Here is a 21,109-nt window from a genome sequence, read left to right as displayed (position 1 = left end):
CTATGGCACTATCAAAGTACACAGTCTTGAATGATATTCATACACAAGTTAATGAGATTCATAATCCTTTTGGCTGGTCATGTGACCGTGTCGTACCTCCTCTGCACCCAGACGAGGTACGACACGGTCAGATATTACTGTTTTTAGCTGTTTTAGAGTGTTTAATAAGTATTCTGTGCCTGCATTCAGGATAGGATCACTGCCAACATCTGAGCCTTGGTTGTTACAACAGATCTAATCTCTACTTGTAAAACTCTAGCTACTAGCCAGCAACAAATTCACTGAGTTTTATGCTCTAAACTTGTCTCTTTATGGCGCTTACTTGCCACCAGTTGAATGTCGTCATTGGAATGCATTTTTAACGACTTCTTTGTCTTTCTTGCCTTCAATCCAAGAAATAGCAGCCACGTGAGCTTAACCGCGTGTCATCCGCGTGTCTTTAACACACACATTCCGAACTTTGACCTAAGGAATGTGTGTCTAAAACGTTTCCTTTGACACGCGGATGTCGTACCTCCTCTGCCTCTGCACAACAATGTACAACACAGAATTTTTCAGGTTGCTTGCATTGTGGAAATTTGACTCATTTGCTCACGTGCCTTAGCCTTATAAGTCAAAATTAAAGTGGGCGGGGGAGTACAGGCATTGTGACCAGCTAGCTAGATCTAGCTGAACAACACACATTCAAAGCTTTGTACTAGACTTTAAGTTGCTAGACCCTCAGAGAAGAAGTGCATTGAGTGGGATCTTATTGATCTGTAGTCAGTACAGTTTGCTGGAGAGCATAATTCTCCAGCATACATACAATTCTTTAATAATTAAAGAGTATGCTAGAAATCCTATATGCTCTCCAACAATTTAATACATACTGCAATCCTAGAATCCTGTAGGCTGGCTCCCAATTCTTCTGTTTTACTGCTGAGTTGAGTCTTTTCGTCTTTAAAAAGTCTAGACGAACCTGTATGATTTTGATAAAATATACTGCACAGCATTACAGTGTCAGATTATCACTCTTCATTTGTATGAACACTGAATAACTTCTAAAATTGTGCTGTTTTTTGCTATCATTTCTCCCCCACCAACTCTTATATGCTAATTAAGGCTAAGGCTAAGTACACAAGTTGATACTTCCCATCATTTGCTGTTTCCATTGAACCCAGCAGCCATGCATTCACTTGGATCTAGAATTTCCCTATTCAAATACTTGAAGTCTCCTGTAAAGCTGCATATGGCTTATGCTCTCTATATTGCGTTGTCAAGAAGACTTGCTGGCTAGCTGTGGCCCTCTATGGTGTTGTCGAGAAAGCTTGCACACTAGTCTGAAGCCAGAAGAAACTCTCATTTGTACAGAAACCAAGTTCAAAATATCACGACCATCCAACCATCATAGAGGTAGATGACAGCCTCTTCTGGTTTCAGACTAGTATGCAAGCTACTTTCAATTGTTTGCAGCTCTAAAGCAAGTACTTAACAGAGAAGTGTATGGAGACAATAAAATGTAGAAACTTGCTTGGTACAGGCATATTGTATAGGCCAAGGAAAGATTACTGGCTCCATCTAGTCTCAGCCACAAAGCAGATTTGTTTCACTATATACACGTTTTAATGTACAGTCTATGCATGGAACCTCTGTTAACAACCACCTCCGAATAAATTAATGCCAGTTGCTATATAACGGCCAGGCACCCAGGTCCCATGCAAATGAACAGTTTGTGTACAAAACAACCTCTTGTAATTATAGAACCAGTGTAAAAAATAATTCTTTTTCTAGAAACAATGTATATACAAAAAAATTGGTAGTATATGGGCGTTATAAAAGAGGGTATCCTAACCAAGGCTGGTTCTATAATTAGAACGCTTACGGCTCAACAAAGGCCACCTCTGTATAAAGGCCAAAACATTGTTCCCCAAAGGTGTTCGTAGAGGGGTTCATTAACTGATTTAACGCAGTTTCTATAATTGTGTTGACAGCATTGTTTCTTGCGTACATGGACTGCCCCCATGCAACAGCATGTCTTTGCATATCATGTTTGACACAAACCACAATCTTCTTTTACATTCAGAGCATTCGTTACACCTCTTTTTCTCTTCTTTTCTCCCTGTTTGTCATACATAATCAAACATTCCATTTACAATACATGTATAATTATGGTCATACATTTATACAGTGGAAAGAATGTTAAATATTATTGCTGACCATGCAAACTACATGGCAGTGATGCTTTCGAATGCTCGGGATGCCGTCGAATTATTATTTATTGTGTGGAAAATGCTCAACTTGCGAATAGAAACGCTATGAATAACATTAATAATTATTTTACTTGAGCAGAATTTAGCAGAACTTAATATCAGCAAAATGTGAAATTGCAAACAAATCTACTATGAAAATATGTCACCTTAATAAGGTACTTATAAAACAGCTAGTGTCTAGTGGGAGGATCCATTATGGGAGGTTGCACTGTATATCATTCTTACAATGAATGATTTGCATGGGTGTAGATCTCGATCAGGAGGCAGATCCATGCAGAAAGGGGAGTTGATCTACATAGAGTGCTCTATTATGATTATATAGCTGCAGTTCCAAAGTGATCTGCACATGCGTTATTGAGAGCCTTTCATACTCATAATGATGGAAAAATCTGGAGAACTACTAAAAGAGGAATTTACACTAGAGGAGACTGTCTCCAGTACAGACAGCATGCAAGGTCCCCATTAGACTATGGACGATGGTCTACTCTGTTTTGACTGTGTGTCTGCTCTCTCTGCTCGCTGGAGTCACGCTTGCCTTCCCATCGCCAGTGCTGGTGGAGCTGCTACAATTGGACGATCCTCAGTTCAGATTTGACACTCAGCTGGCTGATATCTTTGGGGTGAGGAAGCATAAGTTTCGTCCATGCCTGTCACTTTTTGTTACAGCTCCTTAGTAAGTGATGTACAATTGCATGAATGTGCGACTCCCTTAATTTATATAGGCAGCTGCTCCAGTGGGTGGTCTCTTTGGTGGATTAATTGCCGGGTGGTTGGCGGACAAGTTAGGTCGTAAAACCACCATCATTCTAACGTCTGTGCCCTATCTCAGTGGCTACTTCATTATCCTCTGTACTGTACTCGCTGAGAATGGCACAGTCTTCAAGGTGGTCTTGATGGTGGGCCGATTTCTGACTGGTGTGGGAATGGGATGGACCTTTGCAATACTGGGGGTAAAATAAAAGATAGCACTAGTCTGCTAAATACCATACGCGAACTTATTGTGTTCAATACATGATTGTAGGTTTACATCGGTGAAATTTCTCCGTCAAGATCCAGAGGAGTGTTTTTGCTAGTATGACTGAAGTGACCATTTCTCTTGGAATTCTATTAATTTTGAAGCTGGGGGCTGTTTCAAACACACACTATTACCATTTGGCCCTTGTGATCGTAGGAATTGTAACATTGTTCGTATTACTGGGCATTTGGATACCCGAGACACCAAGATGGCTACTTTTGAAATCGAAGAACGAAAAAGAAGCTACGGCTATTTTGAAGTACTTGCGAGGACCAAAGTATCGAAAATTACAACAGGAAGTTAATGAAATTAAATCAAGTTTTACGAAGAAAAGTCCCACATTCTTCAATACTATCAGACAACTGCTTTGCAATCGAAATAGGCTCATTCCCTTCCTGCTTGTGTTGTACATTTTAATATATCAACAAGCATAAGGGACCGCTGACAAATTTCATTGGTCCAATATTTTCCGATATTGGCGTTCCATCTCCCAATCTCACAGCTGCATTTTCACTTGGCGGTGTGAGTTTGCTGGTTTCTATTATTGGTGTGATAGTGATTGATTTCGTTGGTAGAAAGTTGCTTCTTGTTTTAAGCTCTAGTGGAATGTTTTTAGCATCTTCAATAATGAGTGTGCAGTTTTACTTGACGCAACCGTCTTATTGTAATAACTCAACTATTATAGAGACTGCTGATTTAGTAGTTGATTGCAATCCGCATCTTTATCCATTGGCTATTGCTGGAGTCATTCTTTTTTCATTGTCATTTTCAATTGGAGTAGGACCTGTGCCATGGGTTATAGTTTCGGAATATATTCCGTTTAATGTACGACGTATGGCTGTAGGCATTATGTCAGCTATTTCTTGGGGTATGGCTGCAATTTCGTCTGGGACATTTCTAAATCTCTCGGAAGCCATTGGAGCTTGGGGAATCTGGTTATTGCTAGCAAGTTATCACGCCTTGTCCTTTCTCATAATTTTGCTGTTTTTCATCGAGACCAAAGGGAAGAAACTTGAAGAATTGCAAGAAATGTTTGCAGCTAGACTTCAGTGCCAGACTTGCTCTAAAAACATTGACGTGGATGATACTGCATGTACGTGTTAATCGAGTTATTAGCTCATGCACGCCCTGTAGCTAGATCTATAATTTATGTGTAGAATCTTAAATACATGCTTAGCAACAACTGCATACATAGACTTAATTAATCTGTAATACCATTCAGATTCTTATTTCAGTCGTTATTCGATCACTGCATGTATTGATATACAGTCCTTTGAGACTTATGTTTACAGCTAGTTAGGTCGTATCTGGGTGATGACATTTTGAATTGACAGTTCAGTAATTTGAATTGATTGTGCACATCTATATGCCATGTTTTTTAAGCACTGCAGTGCATGTGGTGAAGGAACATACATATACATTCCTAAGTAGATCTATTTCATCTGTTTCTTGATAGTGTCACCACAGTTAAGCCTAAAGGGTAGATAAAGATGGACACATTACCTAGTACCTGTGTTTATATTAAACTATAAGTACTATAGTCATCACATGCAGTCAGTCAAGTTACAGTAGACTATAATTATATAGCTAGCTATGGCTAATTATAAGTCTAGTCCAATTTCAATGATTGATGATGATGATAGGCTAGTCTCTGATTTACAACATCAACCAGATGGTCAGAGGCTTAGCACAGTCATCGAGACTGTCTCCACAGACAGCAAGGTCCCCATTAGACTATGGACTCTGTTCTGACTGTGTGTTTGCTCTCTCTGCTCGCTGGAGTCACGCTTGCCTTCCCATCACCAGTGCTGGTGGAGCTGCTACAACTGGACGATCCTCAGTTCAGATTTGACACTCAGCTGGCTGATATCTTTGGGGTGAGGAAGCATAAGTTTATAAGTCAGTATGGATCAGTGATTCTCAACATCTACTTGTATAGGCAGCTGCTCCAGTGGGTGATCTCTTTGGTGGACTAATTGCCGGGTGGTTGGCAGACAAGTTAGGTCGTAAAACCACCATCATTCTAACGTCTGTGCCCTATCTCAGTGGTTACTTCATTATCCTCTGTGCTGTGCTCGCTGAAAATGGCACAGTCTTCAAGGTGGTCTTGATAGTGGGCCGATTTCTGACTGGTGTGGGAATGGGAGGGACCTTCGCAATATTAGGGGTACGTGAGATAAAGTGCGCCACGTAATTGTTTTCTTATAACGTATAGTGGGTCATTTTTGTAGGATAAAAAAATCAACACACTTATAGGTTTTCATGGGTAAAATTCAGTTTCTGGGTGTCCTCCCCAAGAGCAGGTTTGGTGTATTTCTCAGTCAACATAGTGATATATCTGTCGCTGGTGTTGTGGCTTTCACAGTAGCGGCAAAGAGGTACCAGTATCGACAGCGTGATGAGTTCTGCAATATATATACGGAAATTTATTAAAGAGTTTTATGAAAAGAATGTTCGTCATTATCGAGAGTTTGATGAACTGGATGTCAACTCTGCTGACATTTAGAAAACTGCCTCAGTGATGTAGTTAATTATTGACATAGTCTAATTTCGTGTGGAGTATAATAGATTAACATTATTTTTGGCCATTTATATATATTATTAATTTAGCCTACATATATAAAAATGTGATATGCAATTACAATGACTGGATTTCAAAATTGTAATAATCTGAGTGCCGATAATATTCTGAAAACTTGGAAAGCTCTGGAGATTCGAGTGATGAAGTATATACCGAGAACATAATTGATAGATCCACTTATATATCATAGTGTGTTTAATTTGCTGTACAGAATTTTATTGTACTACTACTAAAATCTTTTAACATTTCAATTATTACACCAACCTTTAGTAGATCTATATAATTGTTAATAACCTAAGTAACTACAACCACACCACTCTCTTGATCATTTGATTGGCAGTGGGTTTGCATGTGTTTAGCAATATTTCATTTATTTTGACTCATGTTAAAACTGTTCTATCTCTGCAGGGAAAGACCACATCAAGAAAGTGGCTCGACAGATAGTTTAATTTTATTATCCATGAACGTTTTAATGATGTCATTTTAAAAATTGCACTATTTTAACATTCACCGCACTTTGTCTGACTGAAGTAAGGTAAGTGAGTGAGTATTAAAATAAGTTTCTTGCCCAGCGTTTGCTCCAAGTATAGCCATCTCCAGGACATTCTGCATATAGCGCTTCCAAACAAACACAACCTAGATTAAAAAGCAGTCCCTCAAATTTGCAATTGCTTCCACAAGGCAGATGACTTCTCAGGCTCTACTTCTCTTACTATTCTACCATCTTTAATCAATAATAGATGGGCATGGCTGAGAAACCATGACCGGTACAAGTGCAGATACTACGGTCAAGATCAGTGCTATATATGACTTTTATTTGTGCATGTACAATTCCTGATGCAGTCAATTTTCCCTTGACATTATTAAACCTGTGATAATAATCATTTCGTGGACCACAATATTTATCTATTAAAAATTTTATCTAGGGACCTGGGTGGCTTACTTTACACCGAGATCTGAATAAAAGCATGCAAGCCTATAATTATTATCATATGCAGGGGGTTATCACAACTCATGCTATGCAGGAGGTGACAGCTAGGCCTGATAAATTATGCTCGAATAATTTTAGCATAATTATAGATCTAAGTGTCTAAGTATTATTTAGAGCACACCTAGCCAAGATTAAGTGTGTGCCGAGGATGGCCTCGAGGTTAACGTGGTGCTCGAGGCGCAGAAACGATTATATGGATCTGGCTTAGGTACAGGTACGTACATCTTCGAAGCAAGCTGAGCCTATTTCTCCAGACGAAAAAGCGATGCTATGGTCAAGTCAGCAATTCGATACACTTAACTACACATGAAACAAGTCGAAACAATAACATTCAACTTTCTAATACTTTTCAGCTTTGCTTGTGTACATATTCAATCTGCTTGTATTATTATTATAATTATGATGACATTCAGATTCAATCTGCTTGTATTGATAAAAAGTGTGCATTAACAAACCAACTTAAAGCACACTTAAGTGTGGATTAAGTTATTTAATCCATGGTCACCTGACTACTTTCAGATAAGCTGATTGGCTGGAGATTATGTGATCAGCACTAAAGAATGATTGGGCATCAATGTTCATTTTTGGTAAAGATCATTACTAGCATAACTTGAATTTGGCATAACGATGTTCTCTTGGCAAAAAATGGCTGTTAAAGGTGAATATTATGCATCAGTTCAAGCAAGATAACACTGAGAACCATGTGATATAATTACTAATTATGTCGTGTGTCAGTTGTGTGCTGTGTTTATGTCAGGCTATGTCTTAATTTGACCGTAGTATCTGCACTCGTACCAGTCATGGTTTCTCAGCCACGCATTTTTTTACGAGAGAATAATCGGATTTTTTATGGATTAATAGGCACATTTTTCAAGAATTAAAGAATAGAATAATGGGTGAAAAAAGCATAATTTATCAGGGCCTAGTGACAGCATGGATGCCCAGTCAGTGTAAAGTAAATTTTACCTCAAGTACCAATGAGATTAATGGCTGGTTTGGAATGAGCATAACTTGAATTTCGTTGAAAGATAGCAAATCATAATAATGATCATTTATGTTAATTGCTGAAGCACGGCATCTCGGCCCTCGCAACTTGTTGAACAAGAATCCTTGACTCACTGATGATATCGTATATACACTATGCACAGCTCTGAGAATACCAGCACTGCATTTCAGAATTTCAGGAGTGCAATAATCTCGATGATGTTCTGAAAATTTCTGGAGATTCGAGTAATAAAGCACTGAGAAGATTTTTGGACGGAATCCTCTATGTTTTTCATTCACGTACACTTGCTGGCCATATTATATGCACTCCCACATATGCAAGGGAAGTGTATAGTGAGTTTAAATGTTTCTTTTGGGATAATGTGGAAATATATACCGAGCTTTGATAGTTTCATAAACTGAATATCGATTCATGCACACTTGTATACAAACAACATATCATGTGCACTCAGCAAAATAATGGTATGGAAATTATACAACTCAGCCAAGGAATATAGTCTAGAATCCCATGCAGCAACAAAAATCTGGAATAAACAATAATAAGTATATATAGTTCTAGAAGAGTGTGAAGTTCACAACCACAAACCAAAACGAATAGTGCAAAAAAGAAATCCGACCCAGATTCAGCTTAGAATTTCGTGCAGGACGTAGGATATCTATACAGTCATGTAAAATGAAATTGTAAGCATGAAAATTAATGCGAGTTAGTAAGAAGTGATACAATTAATGTAACCATAATTATGCATCTGCATGAGACCATTCAAATATCTAGAATCTATACCGGCCAGTGGCAATGAAGTTCAGTGGTGTGTCACTTTCTGCTCTCAGTACAAGCCTCCTTCTTTAAACAACTGCAAGGGAGACAAACTGAACTATCACAACACAGCTTCATTAAAAAGTGAGTATGAGAGATGGCCGGAGAGTCACTGATTGTATAGTGTCCTATAGTGATGGTGCATGATCGTATTTAGATACCAGGAGCAGATTACAGAATGTACTCGTGTAGATACTGAGGAGGACGAAAGGAGTATAGCTATAATTATAGTCATATTTTCCCAAAAAAAGTTGCGTAAACTAACTATAAAGTTACTGTAAAAAGACTTTAGTTTGTTAAATTCGATGAGATAATAATACAGTGTTTAGATCTAGATCTCAACATGCGTTTGTGTTTGTTTCCACAAGAGAATAGTAATTAATTATTTTTTTGTGGATCAAAGCTCGCTAATAGTCATGGCTAGCCATGAACAAGGTGTAATAGAACAAGCTACTCAATTGACTGGTCCTAATACTGTCACTGTAGAAGACCAACCTCTTTTGCAGAAAAACAAGAAACTGCAAAGGATACCTTTCTTTCAAAGGTTTCGACAGTCCATACTGATCAAGTCCAAAGCTGCTAATATGATACTTTTTTGGAATACTCTAGTTGTATTAATTTTCGGATATTTTGCAAATCCTGGTAATTATGTTTTTGATTCTTTCAACTTGTCTGGGATGTACACGTACCCTACAAATACCATAGTTTATTACATCATGTTAGGATCAGGGGTGTATGGTGTGATTGCGTTTTGGCTGCTGTTTTACCCCCTGGCTGGATACATTGGCTGATGTTCGTTTTGGGAGGTATAAAGTTGTTATGTGTGGATTGAAAACAATGTGGGGATCATTGTTGAGCTTAGTCATCTGTGGAGGTGTCTTTTGTTGTATAACTTTGCCTGTTATCTTTCTGAAATGTTCAGATTCACATTCCTCAGTTTGTGATATTTTTATCTACTCTGTTATTGCTTTGGGAAGTTTGTTGTCTTTTGTTGTAGTTGTTACTATACTAACAGGATTTACTGCATTTTCTGCTAATGTGATACAGTTTGGAATTGACCAGCTTCAAGACTCTCCTGCTAGAGATTGCTTCTTATTTATTCACTGGTTTTTATTCACAAGTTACTTCGGAATTAGTCTGGGAAACATTGCATATAGCATGGTAATTTCCACTGGTTATAGTTTTTTTTTTTATTATGCATTTGTGTTGTTTTTGTTCTTGATTGCTGTTCCTGTTTCTCTTTGTGTTGCTAAGCGCAGGTGGTTTATTACCGACTCTGGAGTTGGCAACCCGTATAAAGACGTAGCAAGAGTTGTTTCTTTTGCTCGGAAACACAAAGTACCAATTAGACGCAGTGCCTTTACCTACTGGGAGGATGATATACCGACAGGACTGGATCTTGGCAAGAGCAAGTATGGAGGACCCTTCACAACAGAGCAGGTGGAGAATGTGAAATCATTCTTTGGAATTTTGTACATCTTGCTTTCACTCGGATCATTCTTTGCAGTGGATATTGCTGCATCTGTTTTCCTTCTAATTCTGAAACATCACATGACAAGTACAAGTACTAGCTTTCTATATGATGTCAGTTTTGAAAACATACTTGATTCTGCATTTTCAACTGGTGATACACTTTACCCTGTTATCATTGTCGTTTTGCTTCCAGTTTATCTCAAAATAATTCATCCTCTACTTCAGAGATATGGTATCCTAAAGCGTATTGGAATCGGTCTTTGTCTAATCACAATCAACCTAATCTGCTCACTGCTAATTGACTCAATTGGTCACCTTCTACCCAGTGGTCTGAATTCCACCTCTGTATTTCAACCTCAACACTTCAGTTTCAATCAATTTAAGTATGTGGGCCTGGCACCACTGAACGTTTCTCCACAGTTCCTTATTATTCAGCAAGTCCTTTTAGCAATGGCCTACATACTGATCTATGGTGGTGTGTTTGAGTTTATTTGTGCACAAAGCCTTCATTCCATGAAAGGTCTTCTCATTGGAATCTCCTTTGCTGTTAAAGGAGTCTTTCAGCTGATCGGTGTTCTTGGAATTCTGCTACCATTTAGTTTCTGGGTTTCCTCCCCAAGAGCAGGTTTGGTGTATTTCTCAGTCAACATAGTGATATCTGTCGCTGGTGTTGTGGCTTTCACAGTAGTGGCAAAGAGGTACCAGTATTGACAGCGTGATGAGTTCTGCAATATACGGAAGTTCATTGAAGAGTTTTATGAAAAGGATATTAGTCATAATCGAGAGTTTGAGGAACTGGATGTCAACACTGCTGACAATTAGAAAACTGCATGCCTCATGATCAGCTAGTGATGTAGTTAATAATTTTTCCATAATTATTATTGACTTGTGATAATTAATAGCTAGTGCCACTTTATTTTTGGCTATTTTATATCTTTATTATGTTTTAGACATTCAGCCTATACACACACAATTATAAAAATGCGATAATGTACTAGATATCAATGTTGCGATTCAGAGTTATAAAGACAATTAACTTTCCATCCATCTTCTGGCTCGGTAAATTGGTTATATTTAGTGATTTGTGCTTCACACCTATACTATTATTTGAATATAATGAAAGAAACTAAAGATCCAGTCATAATTATATAACCTTTGCTTTTTAGTGGTCGATACACTACTGGCACGCACGCTCATTCCTCATGAGTACAATAATCTGAGTGCCTATATATAGCTCAAGTGATGATCGAAGCACCGAGAAGATTGATGGATTCACTTATATATAATTATGCAATGCATGTAATAGTGCATGTGTTTGCTGGACAGAGCCCTGGTTGTTGTGAGGGAAGGTGATCATTTGAGTGGGCGTCAGAGTCAGCTGTTCTCTAACAAACCTCTCTGCATGTACATGTATATACGAGAATTGATTTCTAAACTTATTTTATTATTTACCTTGAGACACTTGACGTTCTATTGTGTATAATTTTATTGTACTACTAATTGTTAGTAACCTAACTACAACCACACCACTCTATTGTCAGTGTCCTCGACTCTGGCTGTGTCAGCGTTTCCAGTATTTGTTAAACTAAGAAGAGTATCGATATCGGATTGAGTTAATGAGTCATCTTTGTAAATATCTAGTCTCTTGAGTGTCTTGTTATGTTCTATTAGCTCTGAAAACTTTTGAATGACTCCCGCCTAATGAGTTGCCGCTAATGTTCAGATCCTCTATTGCGAGTTGGCCATAAGAGATGAGGCCAGTAGATCTAGTTGTTTCTCCTAGTATTGAAGCAATATAGACTAACAAAAGTTCAGTGATTATTAATTGTTTATTTCTATTGCTCTATGAGAGCAATCAATCCACTACAGTGGAACCTCTGTTAACAACCACCTCCAAATAAAGGCCAGTTGCTATATAACGGCCAGGCACCCCGGTCCTAAATGAACAATTTGTGTACAAAACAACCTCTCAACAAATACCACCTCTGTAATAAAGGCCAAAACATTGTTCCCCAAAGGTGTTCATTATAGAGGGGTTCCAATGTATCTCCAAGTGGATTGTGAGATAAATCCAGTTTCTTCAATGAATAGTTTCGACAAGTGCGTATGTTAACTCAATAGCTAATTCTAGAGAAATCAAATGCCACAGCCACACATCTATAGTGTTATGGTTAGCCGTTTGTTTCAACAAAATTGTCGATCATTTCCAACTGCAGGCGATATTTTATTGAGCGATGTAGTACAATCATTGAGCGATGTATTACAATTATCGAGCGATGTATTAATACAATCATTGAGCGATGTATTACAATTATCAAGCGATGTATTACGATCATTGAGCGATGTATTACGATCATTGAGCGATGTGATCGAGCGATGTAATTATATTTATCCAGCGATCAAGCAGGTTCTGAAAGCCCTGCCATAACACTTTTGCATTGCATGGCATGTCCACCCTCGTCATTGTTGCTGCTGATCTATGAATGCATGCATGCATGGGGTGTGTAGGACACCGTAATTATAGTGTAGATATGTAAGATGTAAGATATGTATGTCTAATGTTGGGAAAAACGTGGGTGTCAGGCCAAGCGGAACCAGCCGCCCATGTCACAGTGCCCCCACCAAGTGCCTCCACCATGCTTGTAGGGAACAATCCTTTCGCCTGCTCCATGCTGTTAACATGCCATGCAATGCAAAAGTGTTAGGGCAGGGCTTTCAGAACCTGCTTGCTCCTAATGTGTAACTCCGCTTTGCAGGGTCGCCTGATTCTGGGAATTGCTCCACTCTGTACTGCACTCTATCTAGATTGTACTCAGCTTGTGTCAGTTAGCTCTAGCTGTGTAGTTTGGCAAAAACGGGGATCGGTACGTTTTGACGAAAATCGAAAAATTCTGTAGTTTTTTCAAGTTATCACTGCTCGGACTGAAAGCGACTTGGCCTATCCAAGTTTTCGCTGGATAATAGGCCCATGGCCATCTGTTAGTGTGTAATTAGTTTGAATCAGTCTTACTCTATGTCCATGCAGTATTATTTCTGCTGAGTCACTCGCGTATCAATGATCGACAGCAAATGAGGTCAAAGGTCAAATGTTATTGGCATCCCCACGTAACTGGGGCCAAAGGTCAAAGTAGTTGTGCATGGACGTACATACAAGCGTTTTGCAACTCCAACTTTGGGGGTTTATTACCATTTTACACACACAGGTTCCCAATCCCTCACCATTCACACATTTGCCTTGGTTAAAGTATATTAACTCAGACAGCCAATTCATTGAGAATCTCCCAAAACACTCCATGCATATAACTATAAATTATGCACATGCATGCAATCCTATATAATTATTATCATATGCAGGGGGTTATCACAACTCATGCTATGAAGGAGGTGACAGCGGGGATGCCCAGTCAGTGTAAAGTAAATTTTACCCCAAGTACATGAGATTAATAGCTGCTTTGGAATGAGCATAACTTGAATTTCGTTGAAAGATAGCAAATCATAATAATGATCATTTATGTTAATTGCTGAAGCACGGCATCTCGGCCCTCGCAACTTGTTGAACAAGAATCCTTGACTCACTGATGATATCGTATATACACTATGCATAGCTCTGAGAATACCAGCACTGCATTTCAGAATTTCAGCAGTGCAATAATCTCGATGATGTTCTGAAAATTTCTGGAGATTCGAGTAATGAAGCACTGAGAAGATTTTTGGACGGAATCCTCTATGTTTTTCATTCACGTACACTTGCTGGCCATATTATATGCACTCCCACATATGCAAGGGAAGTGTATAGTGAGTTTAAATGTTTCTTTTGGGATAATGTGTAAATATATATCGAGCTTTGATAGTTTCATAAACTGAATATCGATTCATGCACACTTGTTACAAACAACAAATCATGTGCACTCAGCAAAATAATAGTATGGAAATTATACAACTCAGCCAAGGAATATAGTCTAGAATCCCATGCAGCAACAAAAATCTGGAATAAACAATAATAAGTATATATAGTTCCAGAAGAGTGTGAAGTTCACAACCACAAACCAAAACGAATAGTGCAAAAAAGAAATCCGACCCAGATTCAGTTTAGAATTTCGTGCAGGACGTATAGGATAACTATACAGTCATGTAAAATGAAATTGTAAGCATGAAAATTAATGTGAGTTACTAAGAAGTGATACAATTAATGTAACCACATCTGATATATATCATTCAATCATATCTAGAATCTACGGGCCAGTGCATGGCCATGGGTTCATTGAAGTTCAGTGGTGTGTCACTTTCTGCTCTCAGTACAAGCCTCATTCTTTAAACAACTGCAAGGGAGACAAACTGAACTATCACAACACAGCTTCATTAAAAAGTGAGTATGAGAGATGGCCGGAGAGTCGCTGATTGTATAGTGTCCTATAGTGATGGTGCATGATCGTATTTAGATACCAGGAGCAGATTACAGAATGTACTCGTGTAGATACTGAGGAGGACGAAAGGAGTACATGTAGCTATAATTATAGTCATATTTTCCCAAAAAAAGTGTTTGCGTACATTAACTATAAAGTTACTGTAACAAGACTTAGTTTTTTAAATTCGATGAGATAATAATACAGTGTTTAGATCTAGATCTCAACATGCGTTTGTTTGTTTCCACAAGAGAATATATAGTAATTAATTATTTTTTGTAGATCAAAGCTCGCTAATAGTCATGGCTAGCCATGAACAAGGTGTAATAGAACAAGCTACTCAATTGACTGATCCTAATACTGTCACTGCAGAAGACCAACCTCTTTTGCAGAAAAACAAGAAACTGCAAAGGATACCTTTCTTTCAAAGGTTTCGACAGTCCATACTGATCAAGTCCAAAGCTGCTAAGATGATACTTTTTTGGAATACTCTAGTTGTATTAATTTTCGGATATTTTGCAAATCCTGGTAATTCTATCAACTTGCCTGAGGTGTACACGTACCCTACAAATACCATAGTTTATTACATCATGATAGGATCAGGGGTGTATGGTGTGATTGCGTTTTGGCTGCTGTTTTACCCCCTGGCTGGATACTTGGCTGATGTTCGTTTTGGGAGGTATAAAGTTGTTATGTGTGGATTGAAAACAATGTGGGGATCATTGTTGAGCTTAATCATCTGTGGAGGTGTCTTTTGTTGTATAACTTTGCCTGTTATCTTTCTGAAATGTTCAGATTCACATTCCTCAGTTTGTGATATTTTTATCTACTCTGTTATTGCTTTGGGAATTTTGTTGTCTTTTGTTGTAGTTGTTACTATACTAACAGGATTTGCTACATTTTCTGCTAATGTGATACAGTTTGGAATTGACCAGCTTCAAGACTCTCCTGCTAGAGATTGCTTCTTATTTATTCACTGGTTTTTATTCACACTTTACTTTGGAATTGGTCTGGGAAAGATTGCGTATAGCATGGGAATTTCCACTGGTGGTTATAGTTTTATTTTTTATTATGCATTTGTGTTGTTTTTGTTCTTGATTGCTGTTCCTGTTTCTCTTTGTGTTGCTAAGCGCAGGTGGTTTATTACCGACTCTGGAATTGGCAACCCGTATAAAGACGTAGCAAGAGTTGTTTCTTTTGCTCGGAAACACAAAGTACCAATTAGACGCAGTGCCTTTACCTACTGGGAGGATGATATACCGACAGGACTGGATCTTGGCAAGAGCAAGTATGGAGGACCCTTCACAACAGAGCAGGTGGAGAATGTGAAATCATTCTTTGGAATTTTGTACATCTTGCTTTCACTCGGACCATTCTTTGCAGTGGATATTGCTGCATCTGTTTTCCTTCTAATTCTGAAACATCACATGACAAGTACAAGTACTAGCTTTCTATATGATGTCAGTTTTGAAAACATACTTGATTCTGCATTTTCAACTGGTGATACACTTTACCCTGTTATCATTGTCGTTTTGCTTCCAGTTTATCTCAAAATAATTCATCCTCTACTTCAGAGATATGGTATCCTAAAGCGTATTGGAATCGGTCTTTGTCTAATCACAATCAACCTAATCTGCTCACTGCTAATTGACTCAATTGGTCACCTTCTACCCAGTGGTCTGAATTCCACCTCTGTATTTCAACCTCAACACTTCAGTTTCAATGAATTTAAGTATGTGGGCCCGGCACCACTGAACGTTTCTCCACAGTTCCTTATTATTCAGCAAGTCCTTTTAGCAATGGCCTACATACTGATCTATGGTGGTGTGTTTGAGTTTATTTGTGCACAAAGCCCTCATTCCATGAAAGGTCTTCTCATTGGAATCTCCTTTGCTGTTAAAGGAGTCTTTCAGCTGATCGGTGTTCTTGGAATTCTGCTACCATTCAGTTTCTGGGTTTCCTCCCCAAGAGCAGGTTTGGTGTATTTCTCAGTCAACATAGTGATATCTGTCGCTGGTGTTGTGGCTTTCACAGTAGCGGCAAAGAAGTACCAGTATCGACAGCGTGATGAGTTCTGCAATATACGGAAGTTCATTGAAGAGTTTTATGAAAAGGATATTAGTCATAATCGAGAGTTTGAGGAACTAGATGTCAACACTGCTGACAATTAGAAAACTGCATGCCTCATGAGATCAGCTAGTGATGTAGTTAATAATTGTTCCATAATTATTATTGACTTGTAAATTATAGATAGCTAATGCCACTTTATTTTTGGCCATTTTATATTATGTTTTAGACATTCAGCCTATACACACACAATTATAAAAATGCGATAATGTACTAGATATCAATGTTGCGATTCAGAGTTATAAAGACAACTTTCCAAAGCTCTTAAGGTTTTGTTTATTGTATACCTATATAATTGTTATGTTAGTAACCTAGGTAACTACAATCACACCACTCTCTTTGTCAGTGTCCTCAACTTTGAATTTCTCTGGCAGTGTCAGCGTTTCCAGTAGTTGGTTTTTTTGTTAAACTTTTGAGGAGAGTATCGATATTGAATTGAGTTAATGAGTCATCTGTGTAATCTAGTCTCTTGAGTGTCTTGTTATGTTCTGTTAGCTCTGCAAACTTTTGAATGACTTCTCCGCCTAATAAGTTGCCGCTAATGTTCACTGATCCTCTATTGTTGAGTTAGCCGTCAGAGATGAGGCCAGTGCTGCTCCTCCAATGGTAGTAATGAAGCAATTGACTAACAAGAGTTCTGTGATTATTTCGTTTGTTTCTAGTGCTCTACCGAGAGCAATCAATCCACTGTCTCCAAGTGGATTGTGAGAGAAATCCAGTTTCTTCAATGAACAGTTTCGACTGAGTGCGTATGTTAACTCAATAGCTAATTCTGGAGAAATGCCACAGCCACACAGCTCTAGTGTATGCAGTTTACACTTGTCATTGTCCCCAAGGTAAGTACAAAGAGTTATTGTGGCCTCTAGCGAAATGCTACTCAATGATATGTCCAGTTGTTTCAGAGAGCTGTTTTTTGCTGTAGTCCTTTGAATAGAATATGGACACTGTCGGAGGAGAGAGAATTGTCATTGACATTCAACGATTCGAGACACTGACTAAAACACAAAAGTTGAGCTAATTGTTCACAGTCTTTCTCGGCAATACCAGTCCAAGACAAAACCAACTTCTTCAGAGCTTTATGGTCACAGAGGGCTGATACAAGAGATGTAGCACCTCCACTTCGGATTTTAGGATTGTAGCTCAGATCAAGCTTTTCCAGTTGAGGCATGTGAGGGATGGTCTTGGCAATGTGGTCCACAGCGTCACCATCAAGTTTGTTGTAAGATATATCAAGGATTTTCAGGTGACGTAAAAAATGAGAAGGAATGTCTTGCCTGGCAAAACAAACGTTTAATACTTTACCTCAAGCAGCTTCACACTAACGTTCTCCGTTTTATATTTTCTATGAGTCATTGACCATACGACGAGGTAAATGAGAAAGCCTATTCTGGCTTCAGGCTAGCCTCGGTTCCAAACCTAAAAAACAAAAAGAGTCGGGCCGGGAACGAGGCTACAATCTCAATAATAACATGCTCTGAAGGTTGCTTCACTGGCGGGTTCTTTATGACGCCTGGTTCCAGATACAAAGACTTATACCATGTGACCGTGACAAAATATAGTTGACTCATACAGAATATAGTTGACTCATACGGGTCATACCATGTAATTCAGTGCATGATACATGCATTTTTTGTACATACTATATGCTGGATTTTGTAGCCGTCAATTAAAGCAGCAACACATCGTCCCTACAGATGTTCAGGCGCCCTTTGCTGCAATTACAAGCTCTTCTTGTATTTCAACTATGCCCATTAACCCATAGAGGCTTAGTCATATTGTTGGAGAGCAGCTTGCTTTAGCCTTCCTGTATCTATATACAGTGGAACCTCAGAATAAAGGACAGTTTTGGAGCAGAGCTTTTGTCATTGACATTCCTATTTATCTAACATTTATGGATAGCATGTTCATGTATAGTATGTCTGTAAACATGTATAAAAAAGCAATAATTATTTTTCTGCAAGTATCGCAAGTATGATTAGCAATAACATAATAAACGATCTCTACCATATTGGACATAAAATGTGGGTGTGATTTCCTCGTTATAAAGAGGCAGTTTTGGAGAGCACTCGAAGCTTGTGCACAGCTGTTGTGTCCGGAAATCAAGAAGGTCCGCTTGTAGGTTGCTTTTGTGTAAGGTGAAAAAATTCGCAGGTATTGATTTCTGCTATTTCGAGAAACTTGCAAGTAGAAATGCTATGAAAACATTAATAATTATTTCAACTTGAGCAGAATTTAGCACCAGCAAAATGTGAAATTGCAAACAAATCTACTATGAAAATAATTATGTCACCTTAATAAGGTACTTATTAAAACAGCTATTGTCTAGTGGGAGGGTCCGTTATGGGAGGTTGCACTGTATATCATTCTTACAATGAATGATTTGCATGGGTGTAGATCTCGATCAGGAGGCGGATCCATGCAGAAAGGGGAGTTGATCTACATAGAGTGCTCTATATATGATTCTTGTCAATATAGCTGCAGTTCCAAAGTGGTCTGCACATGCGTTATTGAGAGCCTTTCATACAAATGTAATCATAATGATGCAGGGCATGGACGAACTACTAAAAGAGGAATTTACACTGGAGGAGACTGTCTCCAGTACAGACAGCAAGGTCCCCATTAGACTATGGACGATGGTCTACTCTGTTTTGACTGTGTGTCTGCTCTCTCTGCTCGCTGGAGTCACGCTTGCCTTCCCATCGCCAGTGCTGGTGGAGCTGCTACAATTGGACGATCCTCAGTTCAGATTTGACACTCAGCTGGCTGATATCTTTGGGGTGAGGAAGCATAAGTTTCATCCATGCCTGTAACTTTTGTTACAGCTCCTTAGCAAGTGATGTACAATTGCATGAACGTGCGACTCCCTTAATTTATATAGGCAGCTGCTCCAGTGGGTGGTCTCTTTGGTGGATTAATTGCCGGGTGGTTTGCAGACAAGTTAGGTCGTAAAACCACCATCATTCTGACGTCAGTGCCTTATCTCAGTGGTTACTTCATTATCCTCTGTGCTGTGCTCGCTGAGAATGGCATAATTTTCAAGGTGGTCTTGATGGTGGGCCGATTTCTGACTGGTGTGGGAATGGGATGGACCTTCGCAATAATGGGGGTAAAATAAAAGATAGCACTATAGTCTGCTAAATACCATACGCGAACTTTTTGTGTTCAATACATGATTGTAGGTTTACATCGGTGAAATTTCTCCGTCAAGATCCAGAGGAGTGTTTGCTAGTATGACTGAAGTGACCATTTCTCTTGGAATTCTATTAATTTTGGCGCTGGGAGCTATTCCAAACACACACTATTACCATTTGGCCCTTGTGATCGTAGGAATTGTAACATTGTTTGTTATACTGGGCATTTGGATACCCGAGACACCAAGATGGCTACTTTTGAAATCGAAGAACGAAAAAGAAGCTACGGCTGTTTTGAAGTACTTGCGAGGACCAAAGTATCGAAAAGTACAACAGGAAGTTAATGAAATTAAATCAAGTTTTACGAAGAAAAGTCCCACATTCTTCAATACTATCAGACAACTGCTTTGCAATCGAAATATGCTCATTCCCTTCCTGCTTGTGTTGTACATTTTAATATATCAACAAGCATGTGGAAAGGGACCGCTGACAAATTTCATTGGTCCAATATTTTCCGATATTGGCGTTCCATCTCCCAATCTCACAGCTGCATTTTCACTTGGTGGTGTGAGTTTGCTGGTTACTATTATTGGTGTGATAGCGATTGATTTTGTTGGTAGAAAGTTGCTTCTTGCTTTAAGCTCTAGTGGAATGTTTTTGGCATCTTCAATGATGAGTGTGCAGTTTTACTTGACGCAACCGTCTTATTGTAATAACTCAACTGTTCTGGAGACTGCTGATTTAGTAGTTGATTGCAATCCGCATCTTTATCCATTGGCTATTGCTGGAGTCATTCTTTTTTCATTGTCATTTTCAATTGGAGTAGGACCTGTGCCGTGGGTTATAGTTTCGGAATATATTCCGTTTAATGTACGAAGTATGGCTGCAGGCATTATGTCAGCTATTTCTTGGGGTATGGCTGCAATTTCGTCTGGGACATTTCTAAATCTCTCGGAAGCCATTGGAGCATGGGGAATCTGGTTATTGCTAGCAAGTTATCACGCCTTGTCCTTTCTCATAATTGTGCTGTTTTTCATCGAGACCAAAGGGAAGAAACTTGAAGAAGTGCAAGAAATGTTTGCAGCTAGATTTCAGTGTCAGACTTGCTCTAAAAAACATTGACGTGGATGATACTGCATGTACGTGTTAATCGAGTTATTAGCTCATGCACGCCCTGTAGCTAGATCTATATTTATGTGTAGAATCTTAAATACATGCTTAGCAACAACTGCATACATAGACTTAATTAATCTGTAATATCATTCAGATTCTTATTTCAGTTGTTATTCGATCACTGCATGTATTGATATACAGTCCTTT

General features: G+C 38.7%; 4 protein-coding genes across 4 annotated transcripts; all 4 read left to right on the top strand.

Moving 5' to 3' along the window:
- The first annotated feature begins 1,063 nt into the window (after window positions 1-1,063).
- On the top strand, window positions 1,064-3,833 carry LOC135336621 (facilitated trehalose transporter Tret1-2 homolog). The gene is made up of 3 exons (XM_064532493.1): window positions 1,064-2,869; window positions 2,972-3,199; window positions 3,271-3,833. Exons 1-3 carry the CDS (start codon window positions 2,726-2,728, stop codon window positions 3,325-3,327), a joined length of 429 nt encoding a protein of 142 aa, XP_064388563.1. The 5' UTR covers window positions 1,064-2,725; the 3' UTR covers window positions 3,328-3,833.
- Window positions 3,834-8,999: 5,166 nt separating this feature from the next.
- Window positions 9,000-10,969, top strand: LOC135336523 (solute carrier family 15 member 4-like). Its single transcript, XM_064532365.1, has one exon. The coding sequence runs from the start codon at window positions 9,475-9,477 to the stop codon at window positions 10,837-10,839; it is 1,365 nt and encodes a 454-aa protein (XP_064388435.1). The 5' UTR covers window positions 9,000-9,474; the 3' UTR covers window positions 10,840-10,969.
- Window positions 10,970-14,637: 3,668 nt separating this feature from the next.
- Window positions 14,638-16,933, top strand: LOC135336470 (solute carrier family 15 member 4-like). The gene has a single exon (XM_064532274.1). It carries the CDS (start codon window positions 14,834-14,836, stop codon window positions 16,700-16,702), a length of 1,869 nt encoding a protein of 622 aa, XP_064388344.1. The 5' UTR covers window positions 14,638-14,833; the 3' UTR covers window positions 16,703-16,933.
- Window positions 16,934-18,655: 1,722 nt separating this feature from the next.
- LOC135336499 (facilitated trehalose transporter Tret1-2 homolog) lies at window positions 18,656-21,075 on the top strand. The gene is made up of 4 exons (XM_064532325.1): window positions 18,656-18,765; window positions 19,205-19,435; window positions 19,537-19,764; window positions 19,838-21,075. The coding sequence occupies exons 2-4, from the start codon at window positions 19,208-19,210 to the stop codon at window positions 20,909-20,911; spliced, it is 1,530 nt and encodes a 509-aa protein (XP_064388395.1). The 5' UTR covers window positions 18,656-18,765; window positions 19,205-19,207; the 3' UTR covers window positions 20,912-21,075.
- The last annotated feature ends 34 nt before the right edge of the window (window positions 21,076-21,109 follow it).

This window comes from Halichondria panicea, chromosome 5, assembly GCF_963675165.1.
Source record: "Halichondria panicea chromosome 5, odHalPani1.1, whole genome shotgun sequence".
In the NCBI taxonomy this organism is placed as follows: domain Eukaryota; kingdom Metazoa; phylum Porifera; class Demospongiae; order Suberitida; family Halichondriidae; genus Halichondria; species Halichondria panicea.
The sequence above is the reverse complement of the archived record's forward strand: the minus strand, read 5'-3'. Positions and strand labels throughout refer to the sequence as shown.